Below are 23,664 nucleotides of genomic sequence, written 5' to 3'. Positions count from 1 at the left end.
TTACAAATGTTCGCTTTTAAGTTGATATATTCAAAGACTTGCAAAAAAAAAAAATCATGATTTTTCAAAAATAGCAGATCTACAAGCTCACAGCGCGGCACTCGGTGCCGCGCTGTGAGCTTGTATATCTGCTATTTTTCAATAGTTAAAGCAGTCAATAATCCTAGGCCTAAATGGGTTAATAAAGGTATGTCCTTCCTGTCTGTCTTGAATGAACGCATACCTCCATGGTGGGTGGGTGGGGTGGGGTGGGTGGGTGGGGGTGGGGTGGGGTGGGTGGGTGGGGTGGGTGGAGGGTGCAAGGAAACATGCATGTTTTAAAAGGCGTAGCGTGTGCGGATGTCCTCCAGCTTCTTGGAGACCTCGGGTGGCGTTTTATCCAGCTCCTCTGCGACACTTTTCTGCTTGTGAGGGTCCATGCTATTGAACTGTTCACACAGATCTCCATCAATCACATTCTGCAGAGGGAGAGAAGAGGACAGAAGGAAAGAAGGCAGAAGAGGAACGAGCCAAGAAAAGATGATAAAAAAAGATTAGATAACTCTGTTTTGTTTTAGTTATTTGACTGTATTAATTTTTTTTTGCAATGTACCTACATACCATTGTTTTTATTTTTGTATTTGTCCTCTATTTTTATGGTCAATGTAAAAAAAAATGGAAGAGGAAAAAAAAACAATATTTTATTTTATTTTGATAGTACTGCTTTTTTCTTTTTTTTTATCTTGCTCATCTCTGTAAGAAATGTTCTATATATACTATATCTCACATATGCTTCTACAACAGAACAGTGAAGAACACTTGGACCCGTTTCTACCATTATATATGATGATTGGCAGCTCTATATGTTGTTTATTTTTATTTTTTTGTTAATTGTCTGTTATACGTTTGTCCAATGTCCTTTTGATTCTATACTTGTAAAAAAAAAAAAAAAAAGATTAGACAAAATTCTACTTGCACCATAGTTCGCATGGGAACTGATCATATACGTTTGTTGAACAAAACGTGAATAGCATAAGCCACAGAGCTTATTTCCAAAACCCAATGCTACTGGAAATCTGCAATCTCTCAAGGCAGAGGTAACTTCTAACTTGATGCATATTTCCCCGTTACACCTGCCCACGAACGCATGCAAAGTACAAACCTTGACAGGGAAGTAATAAGATCTGAAGCTGAGATGGTCTCTGCCACACAACGGAGGGAACTCTGATCGCATGTGCATCTCCAAGTGCTGCAAGAAATCATGGTCCTAGAGACAGAAGACAGGATGGGAAAGATGACAAAGTGAAGAGAGAGTCAGGTGTGGGTGCATTGACGTGCATCATCAACAAGATTAAAGGTGATACACCATGAAATTTCACTTTTCCTATTTTAGAACCTTTTTTTGGGGTCCCACTAGCTCCTTACAAAGTCCCATTTCTGACCGTTGTGTCTTTCTCTGGTTTTGAGAAGGCGAAGGTTAAAAGTATCCCACGGGTTCTCAAAACAGGCTATCCAATTGTGACGTCATCTGCCGATTGTGACGTCATCATAAAAAAAAAATAAAAAAAAAATAACGTTTAAAAAAAAAAAAAACTTTTTCCCCCCCAAAAAAAAAAAATGTTTTCAAAAAGATTTTGGGGGGGCGCAGTTCAGGCCAAGGTGGTACTGCAGCTGAAATGCTCAGAGCCATTCAAAAATGAGAGAGGCTCTCTATTCAGGAGTGGTAATTTAGCCTCAAACCTTTTGAAAAACGTTTTTGGGACATAAACAATATGACATAAATACTTTTTAAATGCATGGCGTATCACCTTTAAACAAACAATACAGGGGACATAACGTAGCAGATGTCTCACTACCATTGCCAGCAGTATACACACCTCAGACACACAGTACAAACCGATTTTTGGCCAGACGCTTATCGACGGCCTGACGTCGGCTTGGTGTGTATCAGTCTTTAGATTACTAGAGAGAAAGCGCACACATCCTAATTTCGTCCTACAGTATTACCTTCTGGACATATAGGACTCTAGGCTGTCTATTTCCAGCAGTCGTTCCCGTTAGTCTCTATGCTGCTTTGTGTTATCTTCGTCCAAGTTGTGTATGCCATTACCTCATGCGACGTGAATGGGACCAGTATGCCGATGCCTCCCGACAGTGTGGTGTAGACCAGTGACTCTGAGCCTCCAGGGATCAGCGTGGTTTTCTGGAGGGATAAAATCGTCTCCCCTATGTGGTAGTTCACTATGACCTCGGCCTGGACAAACAGACGCAGAGAGACAGAGATAGACAGAATAATGAGCTCCATATGTGATTGTCACATTGCAGAGAGACAAAGAGAGATGTTTCGTTAAACAGTGGGGTGTATGTGCAGCAGTGTTGTTTTTGACAGCAAATTTTGATTTAGTTTTAGTCTTTTGAATAAAATGTCATTTAGCTTTAGTCATAATTTAGTCACCTGAAAAGCTTTAGTTTTAGTCAAATTTTAGTCGACTAAATATCATAAGATTTTAGGCGACCAAATCTACAGTTGATTTAGTCAACTAAAATGTATTTTGGCAAGCCTTGATGGCATCGTAATGACTGATTTTACACTTGGTTTGCATGCTGAAAATAGCAGATCTACTAGCTTACAACGCGTCACGCTGCGACACATTGTAAGCTTGTAGATTGGCTATTTTCAGCACGCAACACCTGAGAGCAACCAAACATAAAATCACTTTCTTCTCCACTAGTCCCTCCCTAATGTTTTAGTCTAGCTTTTATTTTGTTGACGAAATTGTCAATATATTTAGTCTTAGTTCTAGTCATCATAGCGTAGTTTTTATTTAGTTTTCGTCAGTGAAAAAACAGTCGACAAACATTTTTCGTCATAGTTTTAGTCGACGGAATCAACACTGGTGTATGTGCAGAACATCATAGTGCATGCGAGAAAGCGTGACAGCAAGACAAATAAAAAGGTGGTAGTGTGTGCGTGTGTCTCTTTATAGAGAAAAACACCGAAAATCTAGTGAAAGTTGTACATGGCTGTACCGGGAGGGATAGCGTGCTGTGGCTGGTGCTTTCATGTTTATGTGAGGAAGACACGTGGTTGTCTACGGTGCACCCTCCACAGACTGAACAGTAGGCTTTAGCGGTGACAGGGACTATACACATGGAGGGAATTGGCATACAGACTAAATTGAGAAGCCTTTTTCTTTTCTTTTCTTTTCGTTGCAAGTGCATGCATGCGGTGCAGAGCTGTAGCTCTGCTGCAGAACACATGGATATCCAACACCAGTCAAAAAAGGTCTAGGTCCTTAAATATCCCAGTTAGTGTATAATGTGTTTAACATCAGGCAAGCCCCCTGCCCCAACAAACACACACCAAAAAAAAAAAAACAGGGGTCTTCAACGTTTTCAGGCCAAGGACCCCTTAGTGGACAGGGAGATGAAGCAGGGACCCACACAACCATACCATATAGTTTCATCGTTTGACAGCACAATCATCAGTGTATTTTGGATTCATGTCAATTTGTATTTTCAGATAGTTAAACACTTAAACTGTCAATACTTAATAAACTTGACCTTTCACTCTGTACTTGAACTTTCTGTACTTTTCCCCCTCAACACCAAACATATTTGCAGAAAATAGCCGATCTACATGCAAATCTACAAGCTCACAACGCCTCGCGCTGCGAGGCGTTGTGAGCTTGTAGATCTGATATTTTTGGCCAAAGTTCTCAGAATATGGACGCTACGGTTCAAGTGGTTAAAGGAGAAAAAAAGCTTCTATCACACAAAGGACCCCCTGTAGTAATTCTGAGGACCCCCGAGGGGTCCCGGACCCCCTGTTGAAGACCCCTGTACTAGGGGAATGTAAACGCCACATTTTTTAATGGTACTTTTTTAACAACATAGTCAAAACTGTGTGTGTATTGTGTGAGTGAGATGGTTGCACTATGCGAAGGCGTGCATGAGTGCCAGCACTCTCTTTGGGAGAGAACCGTCTGTTAATTCCTGACCACACCACACAAACCTAAAGGGTTGCATTTGACAAAGAAATCTCACACTCCCCACACAAAACACACACAGAATAGAGATGTTTGGGCATGAGGCTAAATCCAGGCCACCAAAACATCCACATCTAAAAACGGACATCGTTTGAATTCCAAGTCACCCCCCACAAAAACGTTCAATTTATCTACACAATGTTCACACAATGGCACAAATCACTGACGTAAACACATACACGTGAAAATAGCTGACACAATCTTTGACAATGGAAAATTTTGAGACATGGGATAATGTCTAAATTGGAGGGACTTTCCAGGTCCAAATGTTACCTAAACAGTCTTCAACCAGCAGTTAAATATAGTGTGTGTGTGTGTGTGTGTGTGTGTGTGTGTGTGTGTGTGTGTGTGTGTGTGTGTGTGTGTGTGTGTGTTTGCATGCACACTTTCACAATTATTCATGCAGTGCATTGCGTGTGCTGACAGCTGGGGCAGAAGGGAGACAGATCAGCATACCTCTCAAGAGGAAGAGGCGACGAGCAAAAGAGATGAAGAGTAAGAGTCATAAGAGCAGATAAAGAAGAGGGGGGAAAAGAGGAGGGAGGAGGCTGTAAGGATGTAGGAGCTAAGAAATACTGTAGGGTAGGTGGTAAGGATATCCGTGGATATCCCTTCCTTCCTTATCTTCCTTGGAAAAACCAAGGAAGTTCTTTTAGAAGGAAGGGAAACACGTGACCGCCGGGACCGGCCATGACGCTCACCATGGGTTCCAATACTCGCACCGGAAGTGTGAAGAAATACAGGACAGTGAATGGAGCGGAGCTAGACCAGCTCATGAACAAACACCATTTATAAACGACTGAGACCTTTGTCATATAATCTGTCATATGATCTGTTCAGGAATACGGTATAAAAGAAGACATATCACAGGTATTTTTACAATCATTTGCTTTTCGATGAGCACAGTACATAATGAAATAATAATAATAACTAGGGCTGTCACGATATGACATTTTACATGACGATTAATTGTCACTCAAATAATTGGCGATTAACGATTTAATTGTGTTTTTGTCGTTGATAATTACATTTCTGTTTGGCTTTTAGGCTTTGAAGTTGTACATGGGATATGACACATAACCTAAATATACAAAGAAATTACTGACATATTTGACAACTTAATACTTAAAAAATAACTTTGATAGTGGAAATAGCCGATCTACAAGCTCACAACGCGTCGTGATGTGACGCGTTGTGAGCTTGTAGATCTGCTATTTCCACTATTTCGGACATTTTCCAACATTCACGATTATGACGATTATGACAAAATAATTGCGATAATGTCAAATAATCACGATTAGACGATTATGTAATAATTGTGACAGCCCTAATAATAACAGTAAATAATAATCGTCTCTGTCTCGGAAGCATCGTGAGATTTGGTTCCCAGACAGGAAACTTTGCGCTCTTTAGATGCTGCTATAAAATGACAGTGCACACGTCGAAAATCAACACGGCAGAAAAAAGATTTTGGGACATGCCTTCTTTTATTTTCCTGAGCTGAGTATGTTATAAAGGTCTCAATTGTTCAGAAATAGTGTTTATTCATGAGCTGCTCCCAGGCTGCTCCACAGGCTTCCACTGACTCCAGTGCATTCTACCGAACTTCCGGCTGCAGCCATGGTGCGACAAATCTGTCGTTTGGAATTGCGAGATAGCGAAAATGGCGTTGGCGTCTCTTCCTTCTAAAGATTCCTTGGGGAAAACAAGGGCGTTACCTTCTGCGAGGCTCCGTTGAGCAGGCCTCTGTCCCATAAGGCTTTGTTCCCTGTGGGGTCCTCATCCACGTCATCGCTGGTGTTGGGGGGAAGACGGACCTGAGGAGACAGTTATGAAATTAATGATATGCCACTCATTTGCACGCTGTAATAAAGGCAAAAAACAAACCCATTGTCACTCTGCAGAGGCCATAGTATGCCAGCTTTGTGAACACATGTGCACGCACATGATCACACACATACAGTAGACCAGGGTTCCCCAAATAGTTTTTTCCCCAAGGTCCGAATTATGTCTAGGTTACCAAGCCGAGGGCCACAACATTGCAGGGGGCGACGGTGGCGTTTCCACTACTCCAGCGTCAGTTCAGATATCGTCACTCTCGGGGCGGAAACCTCGTATCTCCAAGTTTCAAATGTGTACGTTTTTTGGTAAAGCAAAGCCCTGCTTCATCATATAAGATCGTCGCACAAAACTAGTGAAAACAGCCGATCTACAAGCACACAACGCCTCGCGATGCGAGGCGTTGTGTGCTTGTAGATCGGCTGTTTTCACCAGTTTAGTACATTTTTTAGATGATAAATACAAAACGAAAGGTTTTGGACATACAAGGTTTCCACCCGACAACGACGATATACTAGTGTTGTTGCTGCTCTTATACCACCATTATTACTGGGGTTGGTGTGGGCCAGACAGTAGCCCCCCCGCGGGCCGCAAATGGCCCGTGGGCCGCCTATTGGGGAACCCTGCAGTAGATAGACACACACACACGCGCGCCTACTTACTATACTGATGTTGCCGAACTTGTCTGCCGAGGCCATAGTGTCATAGTCGAGCAGGCAAGCAGTGGTCACCCAGCGGGGATGCGTGTCATCGGCAAAGATGATCAGCTGGTTCTCGTTACGCCGGTAACGGACCCAGAACAGGCTCTCCTGGACGTCAGACACAACCACACGCTGGCCGATGGTATGAATGCCAGTGATCAGGTTGGGAACATGCTAGGAAAGAGGAGAGGAAAGGAGAGCTGGTCAGAGGTCATCTACAGGCACGTGTGTGTGCTAGGGCTGTTGACATTCCTCCGAAATTAAATTCAAATATTGGTCATAAAATTGGCCCAAATATTAAATATTAACCCATTTAGGCCTCAACACATTATGACGCAATATTTTATGCTTTAAATATAAAAAAATAGCAGATATACAAGCTCACAGCGCGGCACCGAGTGCCGCGCTGCGAGCTTGTAGATCTGCTATTTTTTTTAAATCATGAAAATTTGAATTTTGACCCGATTCTATAATTGTCTTTTGAATCCTTCTAAGATCTTTGGAAAAAACCTATGTTTCTATGTCAGCAATCTGGCCAGCCATCGTCAAAGAAAAGGTCCTTTTCACTTAACTGGAGCTCAGTTAGTCTGTTCTTGAGAGACTACTATGTCAGTGGTGCTCAAACCTTTTCATGTGAAGGACCCCCAAAATGATATTTATTTGTCCACGGACCCCCATTTCAAAATATCTAGTTCGCTTTGAAAATACATTTTTTCAAAGATTTGCACACATTTTCACGACTTTTTCAAAAATAGCAGATCTACAAGCTCGCAGCGCGGCACTCGGTGCCGCGCTGTGAGCTTGTATATCTGCTATTTTTCACTGGTTAAAGCAGTCAATAATTCTAGGCCTAAATGGGTTAAGTGTAAATATCAAGTTATAAAAACAAACAAAATATATATATTTTTTGGAAACCGAGCAGCGCTTGTCTGCTGTCCCTCTTCCGCTGGTGTCCTGTTTTTACAATAACAGGAGGAATATAATAATATTTTTGTTTGTTTTTATGATATATTGTTTTTTGTAGTAGGGATGGGACGATATGAACATTTCATATCACGATTATTGTGACAAGAGAAATCGCGATTTGCGATATTTTCGCGATAATCATAATCCATTATCCTGGTGCAGAACATTTGCCAAAAAATAGCCGATCTACAAGCTCACAACGTGCTGCAAGGCGACGCGTTGTGAGCTTGTAGATCAGCTATTTTTTGGCAAAGACATTTGATAGAGAGTGAGGAAAAAAATGACTGTATCAAGTACGTATATTATAAGTACCTTTTGCCAATCATAGAGGGTTTAAGTGGTACCGGATATGCAGCTCGGCAAATAAAAGGTGAATTGATCCCAGTGCATGACGGAGGACGATATCACGATAAATTAAATCCCCACGATCACGATTATCGTGAGTGTTTTTTATCAAGATAAACGAGAATATCGCTTATCGTCCCATCTCTATTTTGTAGTGTCCCCGTCAAATAAACATATTTATATACGAATATATCGCTGTATGCATGTAGTTGTGAGGTGAGCTGTGATTGGGGTATGGGAAAGGGAGTATCTACTAATTCCCGGTGGAGGGAAAAAATTACATTTCTGCATTTACTACTCAGCAGATGGCTGCTCAGATGGCTCAAGTTGAGCGCACCTTTGAAGTCGCTAGGTTAACCCATTTAGACCTAGAAATTATTGAATGCTTTAACCAGTGAAAAATAGCAGATATACAAGCTCACAGCGCGGCACCGAGTGCCGCGAGCTTGTAGATCTGCTATTTTTGAAAAAGTCGTGAAAATGTGTGCAAATCTTTGACTATATGTATTTTCAAAGCGAACGTTTGTAACTCAAATTTTGCTTCTGGGGGGTCCCTGGAACTAAATATTTTGAGATGGGGGTCCGTGGCCAAATAAATATCAGTTTGGGGGTCCTTCACATGAAAAGGTTTGAGAACCACTGACATAGTAGTCTCTCAAGAACAGACTAACTGAGCTCCAGTTAAGTGAAAAGGACCTTTTCTTTGACGATGGCTGGCCAGATTGCTGACATAGAAACATTGGTTTTTCAAAAAACCTTAGAAGGATTCAAAAGACACTTATAGAATTGGGTCAAAATTCAAATTTTCACAATTTTTCAAAAATAGCAGATCTACAAGCTCGCAGCGCGGCACTCGGTGCCGCGCTGTGAGCTTGTATATCTGCTATTTTTCAATAATTAAAGCATAAAATAATGAAACACAAATTGTGTACCCGTTCTGAATGGGTTAAATGTCTTGCTCGGGGATACTTGGACATGTCTACTGTGGTGCGAACCGAGGGTTGAACCCACGACCTTCCTCTCAACTCAACTCAGCTACAGTTGCCCTGTCGCAGTGTGAGCTGCCCTGTGATTGGTCAACGTTTGTGGGGATAGAGATACAGACAGAGGTACAGACAAATCATGCTATGGACAGCTGGCCTAAAAATATCCTGCTACACACTTAATACACCCGCGGTCTGCACACGAGTCCCTGGATATGGTTTCAGGCAGAAAAACACTGAAGTGACAGGGAGAAGAAGTCAGGTTTATTTTCTGCCTTTGTGCACATAACTCAAAACAGACAGGACCGCTTTGATCTAGCCAGAATCAAATGAAATAATACATCATAATGTACAATATTATGGTGTTAACAATCTTATCAATCTCAAATGATCCAAATCTAATTGATGCAGAGCGAAAATATCAATTCAGACAGGTATTTTATCGAGGAACACTTTTATTCTGGGAAAAAAAAAAGAATATGTCACAAAACTCAGAATGTTTCCCAAAACATAAGCAAAGGTCTTTTTACTATTAAATTGACAAACATCTATTAAATTATAATGAATACAGTTACAGTAATAAAATGAAGTGATAGAAAAAGAATACAATAATTATTATACTGTATTTTGGTTGCTTGTTTGTAAGTTATTCTAAATCTAATATGGTTGTGTTAGGCAGGCAGGCACAAAATAACCTCTTATCGGTTATTGGCTCCTGTATCAAATCAATTTGTCGTCTTTGTGTTGTGGTCGATAATGGTACCATACCAAGCTTCCTCTCCTATATTGTCATATGCACAGAGACAAAAAGGTTGCACTGTAGTGTACAGTGGAGAATGAGAAGATGGAAAAAAGCATGCTGGCTTACATGCTTAAATAAACAGATGACAAAAATATAATTGGACGGAAGCACTTCTAAAAGAGATAGAAATGTATAATAAATAAATTCACATTCACATTTGTGTGTACATTGAATTGTAATTAAGCATATGATTTACACCCCTACTACACTGTTTTAACATATATTCTTAGTTAATTATCCTGTCCTGGACTCCTGGTGCAATATTTATCTTCTCTGTAAGCTGATAGCAGTCATTGCAAAACCTTACATGGCCTCATCACACATGTACGATGTATGATGTTGCCTGCTAGCTTACATGCTAAAATTAACAGATGACAAAAATAAAATCTCACGGAAGCACAGCACGACTACATGACAAGGACGGGGAAAATAAACTCCTGACACTGCGTGGTCACACCATCGTTAACACCATGAATTCTGTTGGTTTCTGGATTACGTGCATTGCCACAATCGAGCTAACACTTCCACGTGGGCTGAACAGGTACCAAAATAATTCCATCCTTCGGTTCCTGAGGCACTACCTCATATAGAGACTCACCGTGCGACCAAAACCATATTATGTGACAAGCATCCTGTTTCAGAGCTGCCACATGCAGTGAACGCAGGTCATTTGACAGATATTTAAAGAATAAACCACCTCCAGATTCAAACTCACGTCCTCTGTAAGATGGTGCATTACACCACGAGTCTATCCATGTGGTAATTTGCATTATATCAACAGTGAATATCTCAGAATGTTAAGAAATGTAACACTTATATTACTACATATCGTCACTGTCGAGCAGAATCCTCGTATCTCCAAGTTTCAAATTTGTACGTTCTTTCGCAAAGTAAAGCCCTGCTTCATCATACAAGGCCGTCGCACAAAAGTAGTGAAAACAGCAGATCTACAAGCACACAACGCCTCGCGGTGCGAGGTGTTGTGTGCTTGTAGATCGGCTGTTTTCACTAGTTTACATTTTTTAAATGATAATGCAAAACGAACGGTTTTGGACACACAAGGTTTCCACCCGACAACGACGATATATGCATTATAGTTTAGCCAAATCTACATTAAGTTGTTAATGCAATTATTTCATCTCGCCTTGGCCTACTCCAACGCCCTGTACTCGACTCTCAGCAAGGGATCCATACACTGCCTGCCCTGAAGTTGGTGCACCGGGTGCAAGGGTGACTGGGCCTTTGCCATCAGGGTCCCTGACAGAGTACAGCATCTTGCAATGGGCCTGGTGTACAAGATAAACTAAACCACTAAGATACCCATGTACCTTTCAAACTAATTCCAAAACGTCAAGGAGGTCCACATACACAACACGAGAGGCAGCCCCACACACCCACTCAATTTGTCTCAAAAGGTTAAATTTGTTCTCCGCAAAAATGTGGAATGCCTTACCGACGGCCTTAAAGGAGTGTAAAACCCCTACCCTCCTTTAAAACCGCTCTGAAAAATGACAGAGATGGCTGCAAGCCTGCAACTCGAAACTGGTAAGAAAGACAAATCCCACATCAACCGCCTCCTATCTGTGCTAAACTCTGGAACAGCCTCCCATTAGACCACAGGCTTGTTAGCATTTTTTAATCTAAATTAAATGTCTTTTTAACCCCCTAACAGCAGAAATTGGTGCATCTATTCTCCCTAATATTGTTGTTGTGTTTTCCTATATAAATAGTTTATTATATATTATGAGGCTAGTTTGTTTAAACATATTTATGCAATGATTATGCAATGATTTAACATTTACGTCTTTATCTACTATCTTTCAGAATATACTATTTTAGCAGTGGGTGAATGTGCGTATTTGTGTCATTCTTTTTACCTTGTTCTCACACTTGCGCAGCAGTTTCTTCTTGCCTAGGTCATAGATCCTTAGCAGTTTACCCACACCCACCAAGATACGTCCCTGGAATGGAGCAATAGCCAAAGGAACATCCTCCACTGGTGTCTGCAAATCAAAACACAAATAATCAATTAGCCACAATCAAAAGATCCCAGCCGGACATGGAGAGGTGATGTTAATTCATTCAAAATGCAGCCTCCAGGGGTTAAAAACAAAACAAAAAAAAGACGTTTCCCTGAATTATCTTGTGAAGTTCTGTTGTATTCTATGCTAGTCTGGCCAATTCAAATACTCATATCTTGAACGTATAACTGCTTTTTTTATGATTAGTACTTTATTCACATTTTCTTTTTTATACACATAACAACACAAACAAATACAAAACACAACAAGAACTAAACTCAAAACAACAAACCAACAAAAAACATAAAAGAGGGGTTCAAACGCACAGGGGTAATGTGAAGCACATCAGTTAAACCGATAAGTAACAGAACACGATTATCAGTGGGCATGTTTCGCTCAAGAGCGGGGAACGCCTCACAGTCCCGACACGTGTAGGTGGTAGTGTCCCCATTCAGCTCAGGGTTAAATGGGTAGTAGTCACACCTGTTATTCCTCTAATTTTCTCATGTATAGATCAGTCTCGTGCGTAGCTCTCTTGACATTTTCCTACAATTCTTGAGAATTTTAACCGAGTCTACATCTGAGATATTTACCTCAAGATCCCTTTCCCATGGTATGTATAACTGCTTTTAACTTTAGCTTTGAGATAGGCTCTATTTTATGTTTGATCCCCCAACACGAAGGCGTTATTCCAGCTGTAGCCTAATTTATCTTCAGTGGACAGTGTCTTTGGATAAAATTCCATTCAACTCCTAACGTATCCAAAGCTGTCTGCACTGCATTCTGAGTCTGACTACTTTGATGAAATGCGTGTGTGTAGTTAGCAGTGCCAGCTGGCACTCGGGGGAATGGAGTGAGCCCTCTGTGGGGAGCTACTTCGGTATACTCCAAACTTTGCCGTTCCCTTTTGTCTTGCATACTGTCAGAAAGCTGGCCCACCAGGTGGCGAGATTCAGCAACGTGGTATCTGGTGGGTGATCGGGCCCCTCAGTTGCAAGGAGAGCGACGCCATCATACATGTACTAGTAAGACGCCTAAGGGCGAGGTCGCGCCACAGTGATGTGGACATCAGGGATCTCCATAATATATGGGCATAAAAGGGATTTGTTCCCCTGGCATCACAGGGATCTCTCTAACAGGGCATCATTAATATTGATGACATCAGGGAACTCCATATATGGGCATAAAAGGGATTCTGTTAGTGTGACATCACAGTGAAGCCAGAGCTTGATGTCAGAGCGGCAAACCCATTCTGGTAGAGTGGCTCCCCTGACATCACAGTGGCATCAGAGCATGATGTCAGAGCAGCAAACCCAAAGACTGTAAAAATGTGTACACGTACGTCTACACAGACGGACGGACGGACGGACGGACGGACGGACGGACGCGGACAAGCTGTGACGTTTCTCATAGTAAACTGTGACCTTCGGTCTCAATAAATCAGGCATAAACTCTAAATCAGTCATTTGTCTTCATTATTAGTCCTGCATTTCCCACCACTTGCAGTTGCCCTCTTTCTCAGCTCAGCTCTCAAACTGCCCTCTGGTAACACATACTGTGCAATACGTTAACAATACATTGGCTCAGTCAGTACAGAATCACCACATCATTTTCTTTAATAGCGAGAGGAGCGACGATATCGAAGATCATACCATCGGAGATTCTAAATACCCTGATATACAGTTAAACATTTATTCCGCCCAAGGCCCAAGCTTAATGAATTAAAAACAACACATAACACAGATAGCAAGACTTCAGAACACAAGGTTCAGTTTAGGGATGGGACAATATGAAAATTTCATATCACGATTATTGTGACAAAAGAAATCGCGATTTACGATATCGCAATAATCAAAATCCATTATCCTGGGGCGAACATTTGCCAAAAAATAGCCGATCTACAAGCTCACAACGCGTCGCAACACAACACATTGTGAGCTCGTAGATCGGCAATTTTTTGGCAAAGTCATTTTGAAAAAAGACTGTATCATGTACGTATATTAAAAGTACCTTTTACCAATTATAGAGGGTTTAAGTGGTAGAGGAAACGCAGCTCTGCAAATAAAAGGTGAATTGATCCACGATAATATCGATAATATAATATCGCTTATCGTCCCATCACTAGTTCAGTTGCCTTCCGCATATTAACTTTGTGGGATTTAGCTTGTACATGCCCGATTCTCAGGACCAGCATTTGCCCCCCTTGTGAGTAACATCTTCCTCAGTTGTAAAAGTGTCATGGTCCGCTTGGTCCCATACAGACACAACATGCTTGGCCAGCGTGTCACACTCATGCCACCACAGCTGGCCCATCATTCTCCATTCCCATAAGTGCTTCAGGTTGATGATACGCGAAAGAAGAAGATAGTGCTTTAAGACTTGAACCAATGTTTTGAGTTGGAGCAACACAGCTCTGCAACCTTGCTGCTTGGCACTCTTGGTTCCTTTCAAAGTAGTTAATGTTATCAGATTTGTAATTTGTACAATTATCCAGGGCTTGTCTTTGTTAGCAATTCACCCTTTGTCAAGTCCCGCCCATTGTCCTGCCCCTCTCCACACCCATTGGTTGCTGTGTCTTGGTGGGACATTCAGTGGGACATTCCATCCACTGCCATGTTAATTCAGTTGCTTCATATTGTTATTCTGTGTGCTCAATTCTAATTTCAAACTGTGTTTCAGTCAATTGCAGCTTCTCAGTGGCAGCATAGTGAATCAGCATGTTTTTAAATGTTTCTATTTCTCCAAAAATTATGTTTTAGCTAATTCAACATAAAAAAGGCGGAACCAGGGCGGGACAAGGCAGATAGAGCCTGCTGGTTGGTCAGTCAGGGACCAACCAGGAGGCTAACAAAGGGTGAATTGAGTATGGCAGGGCAGCTTTATCAACCAGGTTGGATTGTGGAATACAAAAACACGACAGCGAAATAACACTGAGAAATAATATGGAGCTAATAGGTTTCTGCCCGACAACAATGATTTGCGCTTGCACAAATCCTCTCAATTATATTTAGACGTCGTACAGATTACATGTCAGGAGAATATGCAACCAAAACAGTGGCAATTTCGAGCCCTGTATATAGAGCAATAAAACATTTTTATCGTGGAGCCTAAATTCATGCGGCTGTCCTTAGAAGTGCCACCTAGAATTTTTGATGAAAGAGGAGGTGGGAGTCAGCACTTGGCCATGGTCAGACAGTCTGTGGCTGGATATAAAACAAACTACTTGGACAAGTGGAAAAATCATCTGACCACGACCGCTAGACAATGAACCGCTATTCCTTGGGGATGTGGACTGTGGTTATGAGCGTATGCATGCATGCGCGTGTGATAAAAATGAGGCATGAACCTGTCCACTTGCAACTGTCTGTCACTGAACCTTTTTTTAAGTGTGCGAGTGCATGTGCAGATTGTGCACCAGTGCATATCAGGTTGCGTGTGTGTGTATACATCGCAGATGCAGTGCATGCGTCCGTGTGCGCTTGCACATGTGTGTACTGTAAACCATAAAGAACTGACAGAATCATCTAAAATGACAAATTCCTTCCCAAAGTGGTAGGGAATTTCCTCTGATGTAAATGAGCGCTGTCTGCCTCCGCTACAGTTGTCATCATGACTCATTTCCCCATGTTCATTCAGGACATGACTCATTTCCCATGTTCATTTACAAACACATATACATTACCTTGTAATAGATATCCTTGTTATAGATACATTTGGCCTATATTCCATTCCATAAGTAACCATTAAACTTTGTTCACTGGCCATAAGGATGCTAATGAGCCACTTCTTCAGCTCACTAAACTGATTTTCCTTTCTTCTTTAATCATAGAATACGTTTTTTCTTTTTTTTTTATACACATGAATTGTGGCAGAAATGACTTCTAGTAGCTCAAGTTACAGTACATAAAGTTCCCCCCCTCAGCTCCAGCAGGGGGTCTAGCCGTCTGGACAACTGGCCAGCAGCTATTGACGCCAGACTAATGTCTGTATGGAATAGACGTTCGTTTGAGGTGCGTTGTAGCACGTTGCTATTCGTATCGTCCCTTCATCTGAGCCGCCCTCCATCCTCTCTCTACTATGCCATGAGCATTTACAATGCATTTCATTAAAGAGGAAATTAAATTGTATTTCTAGAGTATTTCATTTCTGTAATTTGTAACATACAGTATTTCCTTGTGAAAGGGGAGCTGTGCGTGTCTTTCAGCCAATCACAGCGAAGGGGTGGGTTTGAACTGCACCAGAGCTTTCCAACCCCAGGGGGAGGCTTTGCAGTTGCTCTGAATTTGGGCTCTGGCAAGTACCATGAACAAAGTGTGGAGAAAAGAATTATAATAGTATGTTCCTGTATGTTCTCAGAAACATTTTTGTTTTTTCACCACTTTTGTGTGACACTCTTGTATGTTGAAATATGGAGATACAAGATTTCTGCCCAACAGCAATAATCTAGCTATAAATTAGCCAAAAATCTCTGTGTGTCTGTCTGTGTTTATGCCGGTAGCCAATCAGAGAGGTGCAGTTTATGCCCGTGGCCAATCACAGAGGGGCAAAGGTTGGTGTCTCCATGATTGGTCAAGCTTCACGTGACATCATATACCTTACTATAAAATAACTTCAAAACTTCAAAGAACCCCATATGAGTGCACAAATGGACCACGGATTTGGTTACATCTGTACACTCTCAAAGAGTTACAGACCTCACAAGGGTCCATTTGGAACCCCCCTCAAGGAACCCCATGGGTCCCCGGACCTCACTTTGAGAACCACTGGGATACGAGTAGTGGGTAGTAGTGTGTCTCATGATTGAGTGGCGGCTGACCTGGACCACTGGTTGTGGAGCGGGCTTGGTTTTATATCTCAGATTGAAAGCTTCACCTGTGTGTGTGTGTGTGTGTGTGTGTGTGTGTGTGTGTGTGTGTGTGTGTGTGTGTGTGTGTGTGTGTGTGTGTGTGTGTGTGTGTGTGTGTGTGTGTGTGTGTGTGTGTGTGTGTGTGTGTGTGTGTGTGTGTGTAGTACCAAAGTTACTGGATCATTTCCTATGTCCCTCACTATCTATACTATAATTTTGCGAATGTCTGAGTGAGTGTCTGTCTGTCTGTCTGTCTCAGCGTTTCTCCTCGGTGGCTGGAGCAATTGATCTGAAATCGCATCACCATCAGCATATGAACACACCTGACATAACTGTGAAGCCCGTTTGTCACTTTCACAAATCGTATGCTGTATAATAGCATTTTTATGGTGTATCTATATCTATTTAGCCTACAGTACCTTTTGTGACCACACATGTTAAGGGAGGGGCGCTGTTGTTCAGGCCATGCACAATCACACACAAACCCACACACACACACACACCGGGGGGGGGGGGGGGGGGGGGAGTGTGGTGTGTGCAGGCGGGCAGGCGGGCGGGCGGGCGGGGGGGGGGGGGGGGTTCTGGCCCTGTTACAGATGTTGTCCAAAATCATGCAGATCGGTACACAGTATCTCTGTAGCCGTTAAATGGAACGGGTATTTCTTACATTGATGCTCCTACATATTAGCATGCAAGCACCAGTTAAAGTTACTTTCCATCCCTCATATACTGTGTGCACATCCCATAATCCACACACTGCACATCATTTCGGAGCTCATATCTTTGAACGGGTAAGGGCTATGACTCAAAAGCACAAAATAGATGTTATTTCTCTATAGTTGTATTCTCTATAGTCTCTTCTTATTGTCTGCCATTGGATCACGCTTTTGCTCCCAGGGAGAGTTTAAAGGGATATTCCACTTTCAACAGGGAGCAGTGGAAGGGCTTCTCTCCACACACACACCCATTGTAACTTCAAACTCCATTTTAACCATGATAGATTCATTAAAAACACCCATTATTTTTTCTGGTGACTCATAATACCCTCCTAATACGTGAGCAGGCCGTGTTTTTTCGATAACTATTTTCATTTATTTGTAATAATTATTTGGGAAAATGGAAAAAATTAAATACAAAAACATAATTATTAAAAATAAATGTAAAAAGTTATCGAAAAAAACACGGCCTGCTCACATATTAGGAGGGTAGTATGAGTCACCAGAAAAAATAATTAAGGCTGGGACTTTAACTGATTAATTGCGATTAATTAATTACAGAAAATTAACGCGATTAAAAAAATTAACTCATTTTAATCGCACATAGTTTTTGCACCAAAGAACCTTCATTTTCGGGCATACCGATCATAGCGATGCACCAACCAAGAAGAGACAACAAACGCAAAGGGAGAAGTAGCCGATCAGAGCGCTTTGCTTGGCCCAGTGGATGCAAAATTTAGATTAAAAAAACTCACTCGTTGATTCACTCATACAACAAAAAGTGTTTTACTTGAAAACAATGCTTCTCAGGTCAAATATCGATGTGCGATTAAAATGTGATTAATTGCGATTAATTAATCACAGAGCCTGTAATTAATTAGATTAAAACTTTTAATCGCATCCCAGCCCTAAAAATAATGTGTGTTTTTAATGAATCTGTCATGGTTAAAATTAAGTTTGAAGTTACAATGGGTGTGTGTGGGCTGTGGGGAGAGGCCCTGGGCCTGGAGGGCCTGATAACATTTACATCAAATATCTAAATATTCAATCAAGCTAATTAAAAACTGTTCAGGGTGTTCATAAAAGCCTGGTTAGATGATAAAATTACCAAAAGTTTTTTTGAAAGTGAAATATCCCTTTAAAGACCACAGCAACACCCCCTCCAATCTAAAATGAACTCATTGAACCCCGCTCCCCTCCGCTCCCCTCCGCTCTGGAAATTCATATCTATCTTTTGGTTTCTTTCATTGCACACAGTGATATATCATGTATTCCGTGTAGGGGTATGTAAATCTGATGAAACCCACCTTATGCATGAACTCCAGCTTCTCTCCTCCACCTGCAAGCCGATAGGTGTAAATGAAGCCGCCACCCACTGATCTGGGGTTGAGGATCATGTCTCTGGCCACCCCTACGAGAACAAACCAATCGTCTCCAGCGCTGGCAAAATGACACACTGCCACACTGTGGGGAGAGGAGAGAGGGACACAGGGAGGTCAGAGGGCAAAATAAAATAACATCGACACAAAGCAAAGTGTGATTACAGTTGAAGTGTCTTCTAAATCCTTCTAAGGTTTTTGGAGCGGTGAAAGCGCTCCCAATAGACAGGTATGTCCGTGGGTATGTCCGTGGGTGGGTGGGTGGCTGGGTGGCTGGCTGGCCGTGTCCGTAGCCTGGCAATACCTTGAGTGGCCACACACAACACACTAGTTAAAGGAGGGGCGCTGTTTTGTGCAGGCCAGGCACACTCACCACTCACTCACACACACACACACACGCACGCACGCACGCACGCACGCACGCACGCACGCTCAGATTCACCGCTCCACTTCGAACCGAGGTTTGATTTTTTTTTTTTTTAACTATGTTTCTGTCAGTGGTTCTCAAAATGTTTCATGCCAAGGACCCCCAAAACTACATGTATTTGGCCACGGACGCCCATCTCAAAATATGTTTTCCAGGGACCCCCCCATCTCAAAATATTGTATCAGGGACCCCCCAGAAGCAAATATTTGAATTACAAATGTTCACTTTCAAAAAGATAATATTCAAAGACATAGCAGATCTACAAGCTTGCAGCGCGGCACAGAGCGCGGCAATGATCCAGTTTTGACACGCCGCCTCTGCGACCGGTGTGCGTTTCCCTTCAGAGTGGCTTGGGCTCCTTTTGCCACTTTAGCATTAAGCATTATATTCATTGGATTGATGGATTTTGAATGACAACTTAAGTCATCAATGGCAGTGAATGTGTTAGATGTGGCCGGGCATTTCAACCCTGTTTTTGAGCGGTGGTCACACCGTCTCCTTAGCGTGGCCGTGTGTGTATCCGTGTGTGTGTGTCTGTCTGTCTGTCTGTCTGTCTGTATGTAGCCTGAGGTGTATGTAGCCTGACCCTACCTCTGTTTGACCAGAGAGGTGCTGTTGAGTCTAGCCTGCCCTGAGCATCAACTGCAATGCCAGTGGTGGCCTGAGTGAGCAAATATGGCTCTCTCTCTCTCTCTCTCTCTCACACACACACACACACCTGGGTGAAAACACACACACACACACATACACGCACGCACACACGCACACACACGCACACACATGTTTTGTTTTGGAGAGAGGAGAAGAATGTGCGTGCGTGCGTACACACACACGCGCACACGCACATGCACCACCGCTCACTTCAAACTTGGGTTTTTTAAATCTGTGAAACAGATTACTTACTTTCCTGTGTGTGAGTGGACTACCTTTACGCGACTTTTTGCCCATTGGCTGTCTCGGTGTCACATGGTCAGTGACGTCATTACGTGCGCATCCCACGTCTTAGACGCGTTCACGTTGCCTAGAGACGCATTCACATCATTGTCCTGGAGTCCACGTTACGTCGCGAAAAAATATATATTTCAAAAAGTCCACAGACGCCACCATTGTTCATGGGTGAAGGCATGCTACTTTACCCTGCGTTAACACAAATGAAATCCGCGTAGAAAGTCTTAAAACAGACGATAGAACTAACAGTGTGTGTTTTGAATCCATTTTGTGCGACCGCACATGGTCACAGAATTCAATGGGTGCCTGAGTTTTAGCGTAGCACCGGGCCGCTCTCTGACCATAGTGGCACAGCGTGTCAGGTGATACACCAAAAAGGGTTCCCCCACAGAACGTGTTCCCCCACAGGCGCACAAACGTGACACTGCAGCTGCTACGTTTAGCTACATGCTGTAAAAGTCCGGAATTCAAAATGTACTTGAGTAAAAGTATAGGCTACACTTAGGACTAAAAGTAAAAGTACTCATTATGCACAATTATTCTGTATCACATGTTACCAAATAATATCCTTTGAAAATAGCCATGGCTGAAGTGGTTATGTAGGCTATACTTTTCAAAGTAACTAGTAAAGTTTTCAAATAATTGTAGTGGAATAAGTACAATATTTGCCTCTGAGATGTAGTGGAGTAGAAGTAAAAGTAATGAAAATTGGAAATACTCCAGTAAAGTAAAAGTACCTTAAATTGTACTTATAAGTACAGTACTTGAGAAAATTACCTTTTTATTACCCCAAGAAAAGAAAAAAAATACCATTATTGCACCAAAGTAATCAACAAGCTAAAACTATACTATCAAAAATGTCCAAACATTAGCCTAATTGTAAAATAATATAAGATAGAGGCAAACATTTTATAAATAGCCGATCTAAAAGCTCACAATGCAAAAAATAAATAAAATGGGGACCCAAATTATACCAAGGCTATTTGAAAATAGCCGATCTACAAGCTCACAACGCATTGCGGTGCGACGCGTTGTGAGCTTGTAGATCTGCTATTTTCAAACATTTTGTACTTTTACTTTTGGTACTTTAAGTACATTTGGATACCAATACTTTTGTACTTTTACTCAAGTACATTTGTAATTCTGGACTTTTACTTGTAACAGAGTGATTCTACATTGCAGAATTGATACTTTTACTTAATTATAAAAATGTAGGTACTTTTTCCACCACTGTGTAAACGTTTGTGTTCTCATGCCAATAAAGCTTCTTTGAATTGAAGATTGAATTGAAGATTGCTCCCCATGTGGCGGAGTACACAATAATGGTAAATAAAGTAGCTTACTCTAAAATAATCCATCCATCCATCCATCCATCTTCAACCGCTTATCCAGCATCGGGTCACTGGGGTAACAGTTCCAACTGAGATTTCTAGAGTTCCTTAATAATAATAATTAAAATAAACAATACTAATGATTATAATTGCGACCGTCAGGTCGCAGTTACTATGCAAACCTCCACCGCCTGTCTGTCCGTCAGTCTGTCTGTCACGTCACATCACACTTTTTTGCCCCTATCCATGTGAAATTTTCCACACACAATCCTTGTCTGCCAATCCACAACCTCCACCCTTCCAGGGACCCCCGCAGCTCCAGGGACCCCCGCCAAATTTTTTAAAACACATTTTTGAATACTGCTCCTGCAGTTTTTGCCCTAAAATCACACAAATCGCTACACAGTATGTCTACACTTATCTCATCGACATGGATCTGTCCCATATAGCGCCACCATCAGGTCGATTTTTTAACACATTTTTGGACCTAAACTTTTTTTTTTCTAAATTTTTTTTTCAAACTTTTTTTTTTTTCAAACACATTTTTTTTCAAACTTTTTTTAACACTAAAACGAGCACACAGATTTTATATTGACTGTGTCAATTCTTGTTCTTCCTATCCGTCCATTACCTGAAAGCAGCTTCATTCTGTTCCAGCTGCACCAGGTCCAGGGTGGTGCCTTGGATGGGGTTGACCAGTCGGACCAGCGAAGCCCACTGCCCTGCTCCGGCCTTGGGTGCACCGAAGATGGCTTCAGGCAGGTTCTCATTGAGAAAAGCAGCAGCCATCTCAGCAGCCAGCTCCCTCTCATCCTCTCCTGCAGCCTCGACCATCTCCTACAGGGGTAAAAATGAAACCAGAGCAAAGACAGATGTAGCTTTTCTCAATGCTTGGTTCTTAACACATTAACCATACATTTTATTTTATCTATTTTATTTATAGTTCCCAGTGGGTAACGGTGCCGCAAAGGGCACCGGGCCATGAATGTTGGGAACGATGCAAGTCTGGAATACATGGTCATCAATCATACATCATCATGTTATTATGACGACCTCCTCTCCCTAATTCTCATACATACGTACCTTCTGTTCTCACCCACTTTTACAAAGATGTGTGCATACATGGCCAAGAACACAATTTACCTAGCAACATGCTATTGGTTTCAATGCATACCTCAGCCATTTGCTGCTTTCTCTGTGCTTTAGTGGCCTCTGTGTAGGCGTTGTGGTCAGTCTCTATCACGATGAGGTTGTTGGTCTCGGGGTGGATGACAAACTTCCTGGGAGTGTACTGCAATGGGAAGGCCACCTGGTTGAAGACTGCACCCAGCTTCTCCAATGCCAAAATTCTGCAGGGGGATTAATTAAAATATGGCTTTTGGCAATTTGTGCTTTATTTAGATAGGAGAGTGCAGAGACAGGGACCTCAGAGCTGAAGGGGAGGCGACCGCGGTATTCCCGGTGACCCTGAGCGCAACGGTGGGGGCGCGGGAGTGTGGGGAATTCTAGAACACAGTAACACACCACTGACTATTGCCGATGGAGAGGTTAGCATCATGTATTGAGAGGCACTCTTGCCGATTTCGTAAGAGACTTGTCGCCAATTGCAAGATATTTAAAAGTTATTTGGGGCCATGAGATAACCCCTTCTTCCCACTACTAGACTAATAATGATTTATATTGTCTGTGTTATTGTTTACAACCACAATTATTCATGTGTGGCAAGATCGTGGTTCCAATAGTTTTACTAGTAGGCTTAGAAGCCTTTTCAGAACGTTTTGTTTTCCATTTTTGATTTCCTTTATCCTCATCTAATCTTGCACTAATGCACGCAACTGTGTTTTCGCCAGGTTTTAAGGTCTTGTTTTAGTTGTTTCTCATAAGCTCGCGACCCTCCTCGCCCATCAGCCCCCACCGTTGTGCTCAGGGTCACCGGGAAAACCGTGGTCGCGAAGGTGAGACACAATGGACGTCTGATTCAAACTTGGGTTAAAGCCTCCTCACACGGGCCGAACTCCTGCGCAATGTTGTGGTATTTGAGGAATTTATGACCTTGACGAGGAACAGTCGTGTGGAAGCGCCTGCCGATATGTTAATTCACTTTTTTACGACCCTTTTTACAACCCACCCGACAGTAGAAAATATCAGACATGTTTGAAAATCTGCGCACAGCAGGGTAGAGACCCAGCTGTGATCGGGTGTGGAAACGGGTAGTGAAGATATTGCTCCGAGCAAATCTGTGAAGTCCCCCCTTCCTTCCCTCTCTCGTCTTTCCCTCTCCCTCCGTCCCCACTCACTCCCGTCACTAGTTATTAATATTATTTTCATAAAC

The 23,664-nt window shown here is 42.2% G+C and overlaps 1 protein-coding gene across 1 annotated transcript in view; it reads right to left on the bottom strand.

The window, feature by feature from the left end:
• Positions 1 to 289: 289 nt before the first annotated feature.
• Positions 290 to 23,664, bottom strand: part of sf3b3 (splicing factor 3b, subunit 3) — a 43,689-nt gene continuing 20,314 nt past the window's right edge. The window contains exons 19-27 of the mRNA XM_080736727.1: positions 22,507 to 22,681; positions 21,964 to 22,169; positions 18,555 to 18,711; positions 11,542 to 11,667; positions 6,530 to 6,742; positions 5,747 to 5,845; positions 2,090 to 2,233; positions 1,142 to 1,246; positions 290 to 458 (exon numbers count right to left, since the gene is read on the bottom strand). Of these exons, the coding sequence (XP_080592853.1) occupies positions 318 to 458; positions 1,142 to 1,246; positions 2,090 to 2,233; positions 5,747 to 5,845; positions 6,530 to 6,742; positions 11,542 to 11,667; positions 18,555 to 18,711; positions 21,964 to 22,169; positions 22,507 to 22,681 (1,366 nt within the window). The 3' untranslated portion in view covers positions 290 to 317. The remainder of the gene's footprint in view (positions 459 to 1,141; positions 1,247 to 2,089; positions 2,234 to 5,746; positions 5,846 to 6,529; positions 6,743 to 11,541; positions 11,668 to 18,554; positions 18,712 to 21,963; positions 22,170 to 22,506; positions 22,682 to 23,664) is intronic.

This window comes from Nannobrachium achirus (assembly GCF_963921795.1).
Source record: "Nannobrachium achirus genome assembly, chromosome: 11".
NCBI classification, from domain to species: domain Eukaryota; kingdom Metazoa; phylum Chordata; class Actinopteri; order Myctophiformes; family Myctophidae; genus Nannobrachium; species Nannobrachium achirus.
This window is presented reverse-complemented; position numbering and strand designations above follow the sequence as displayed.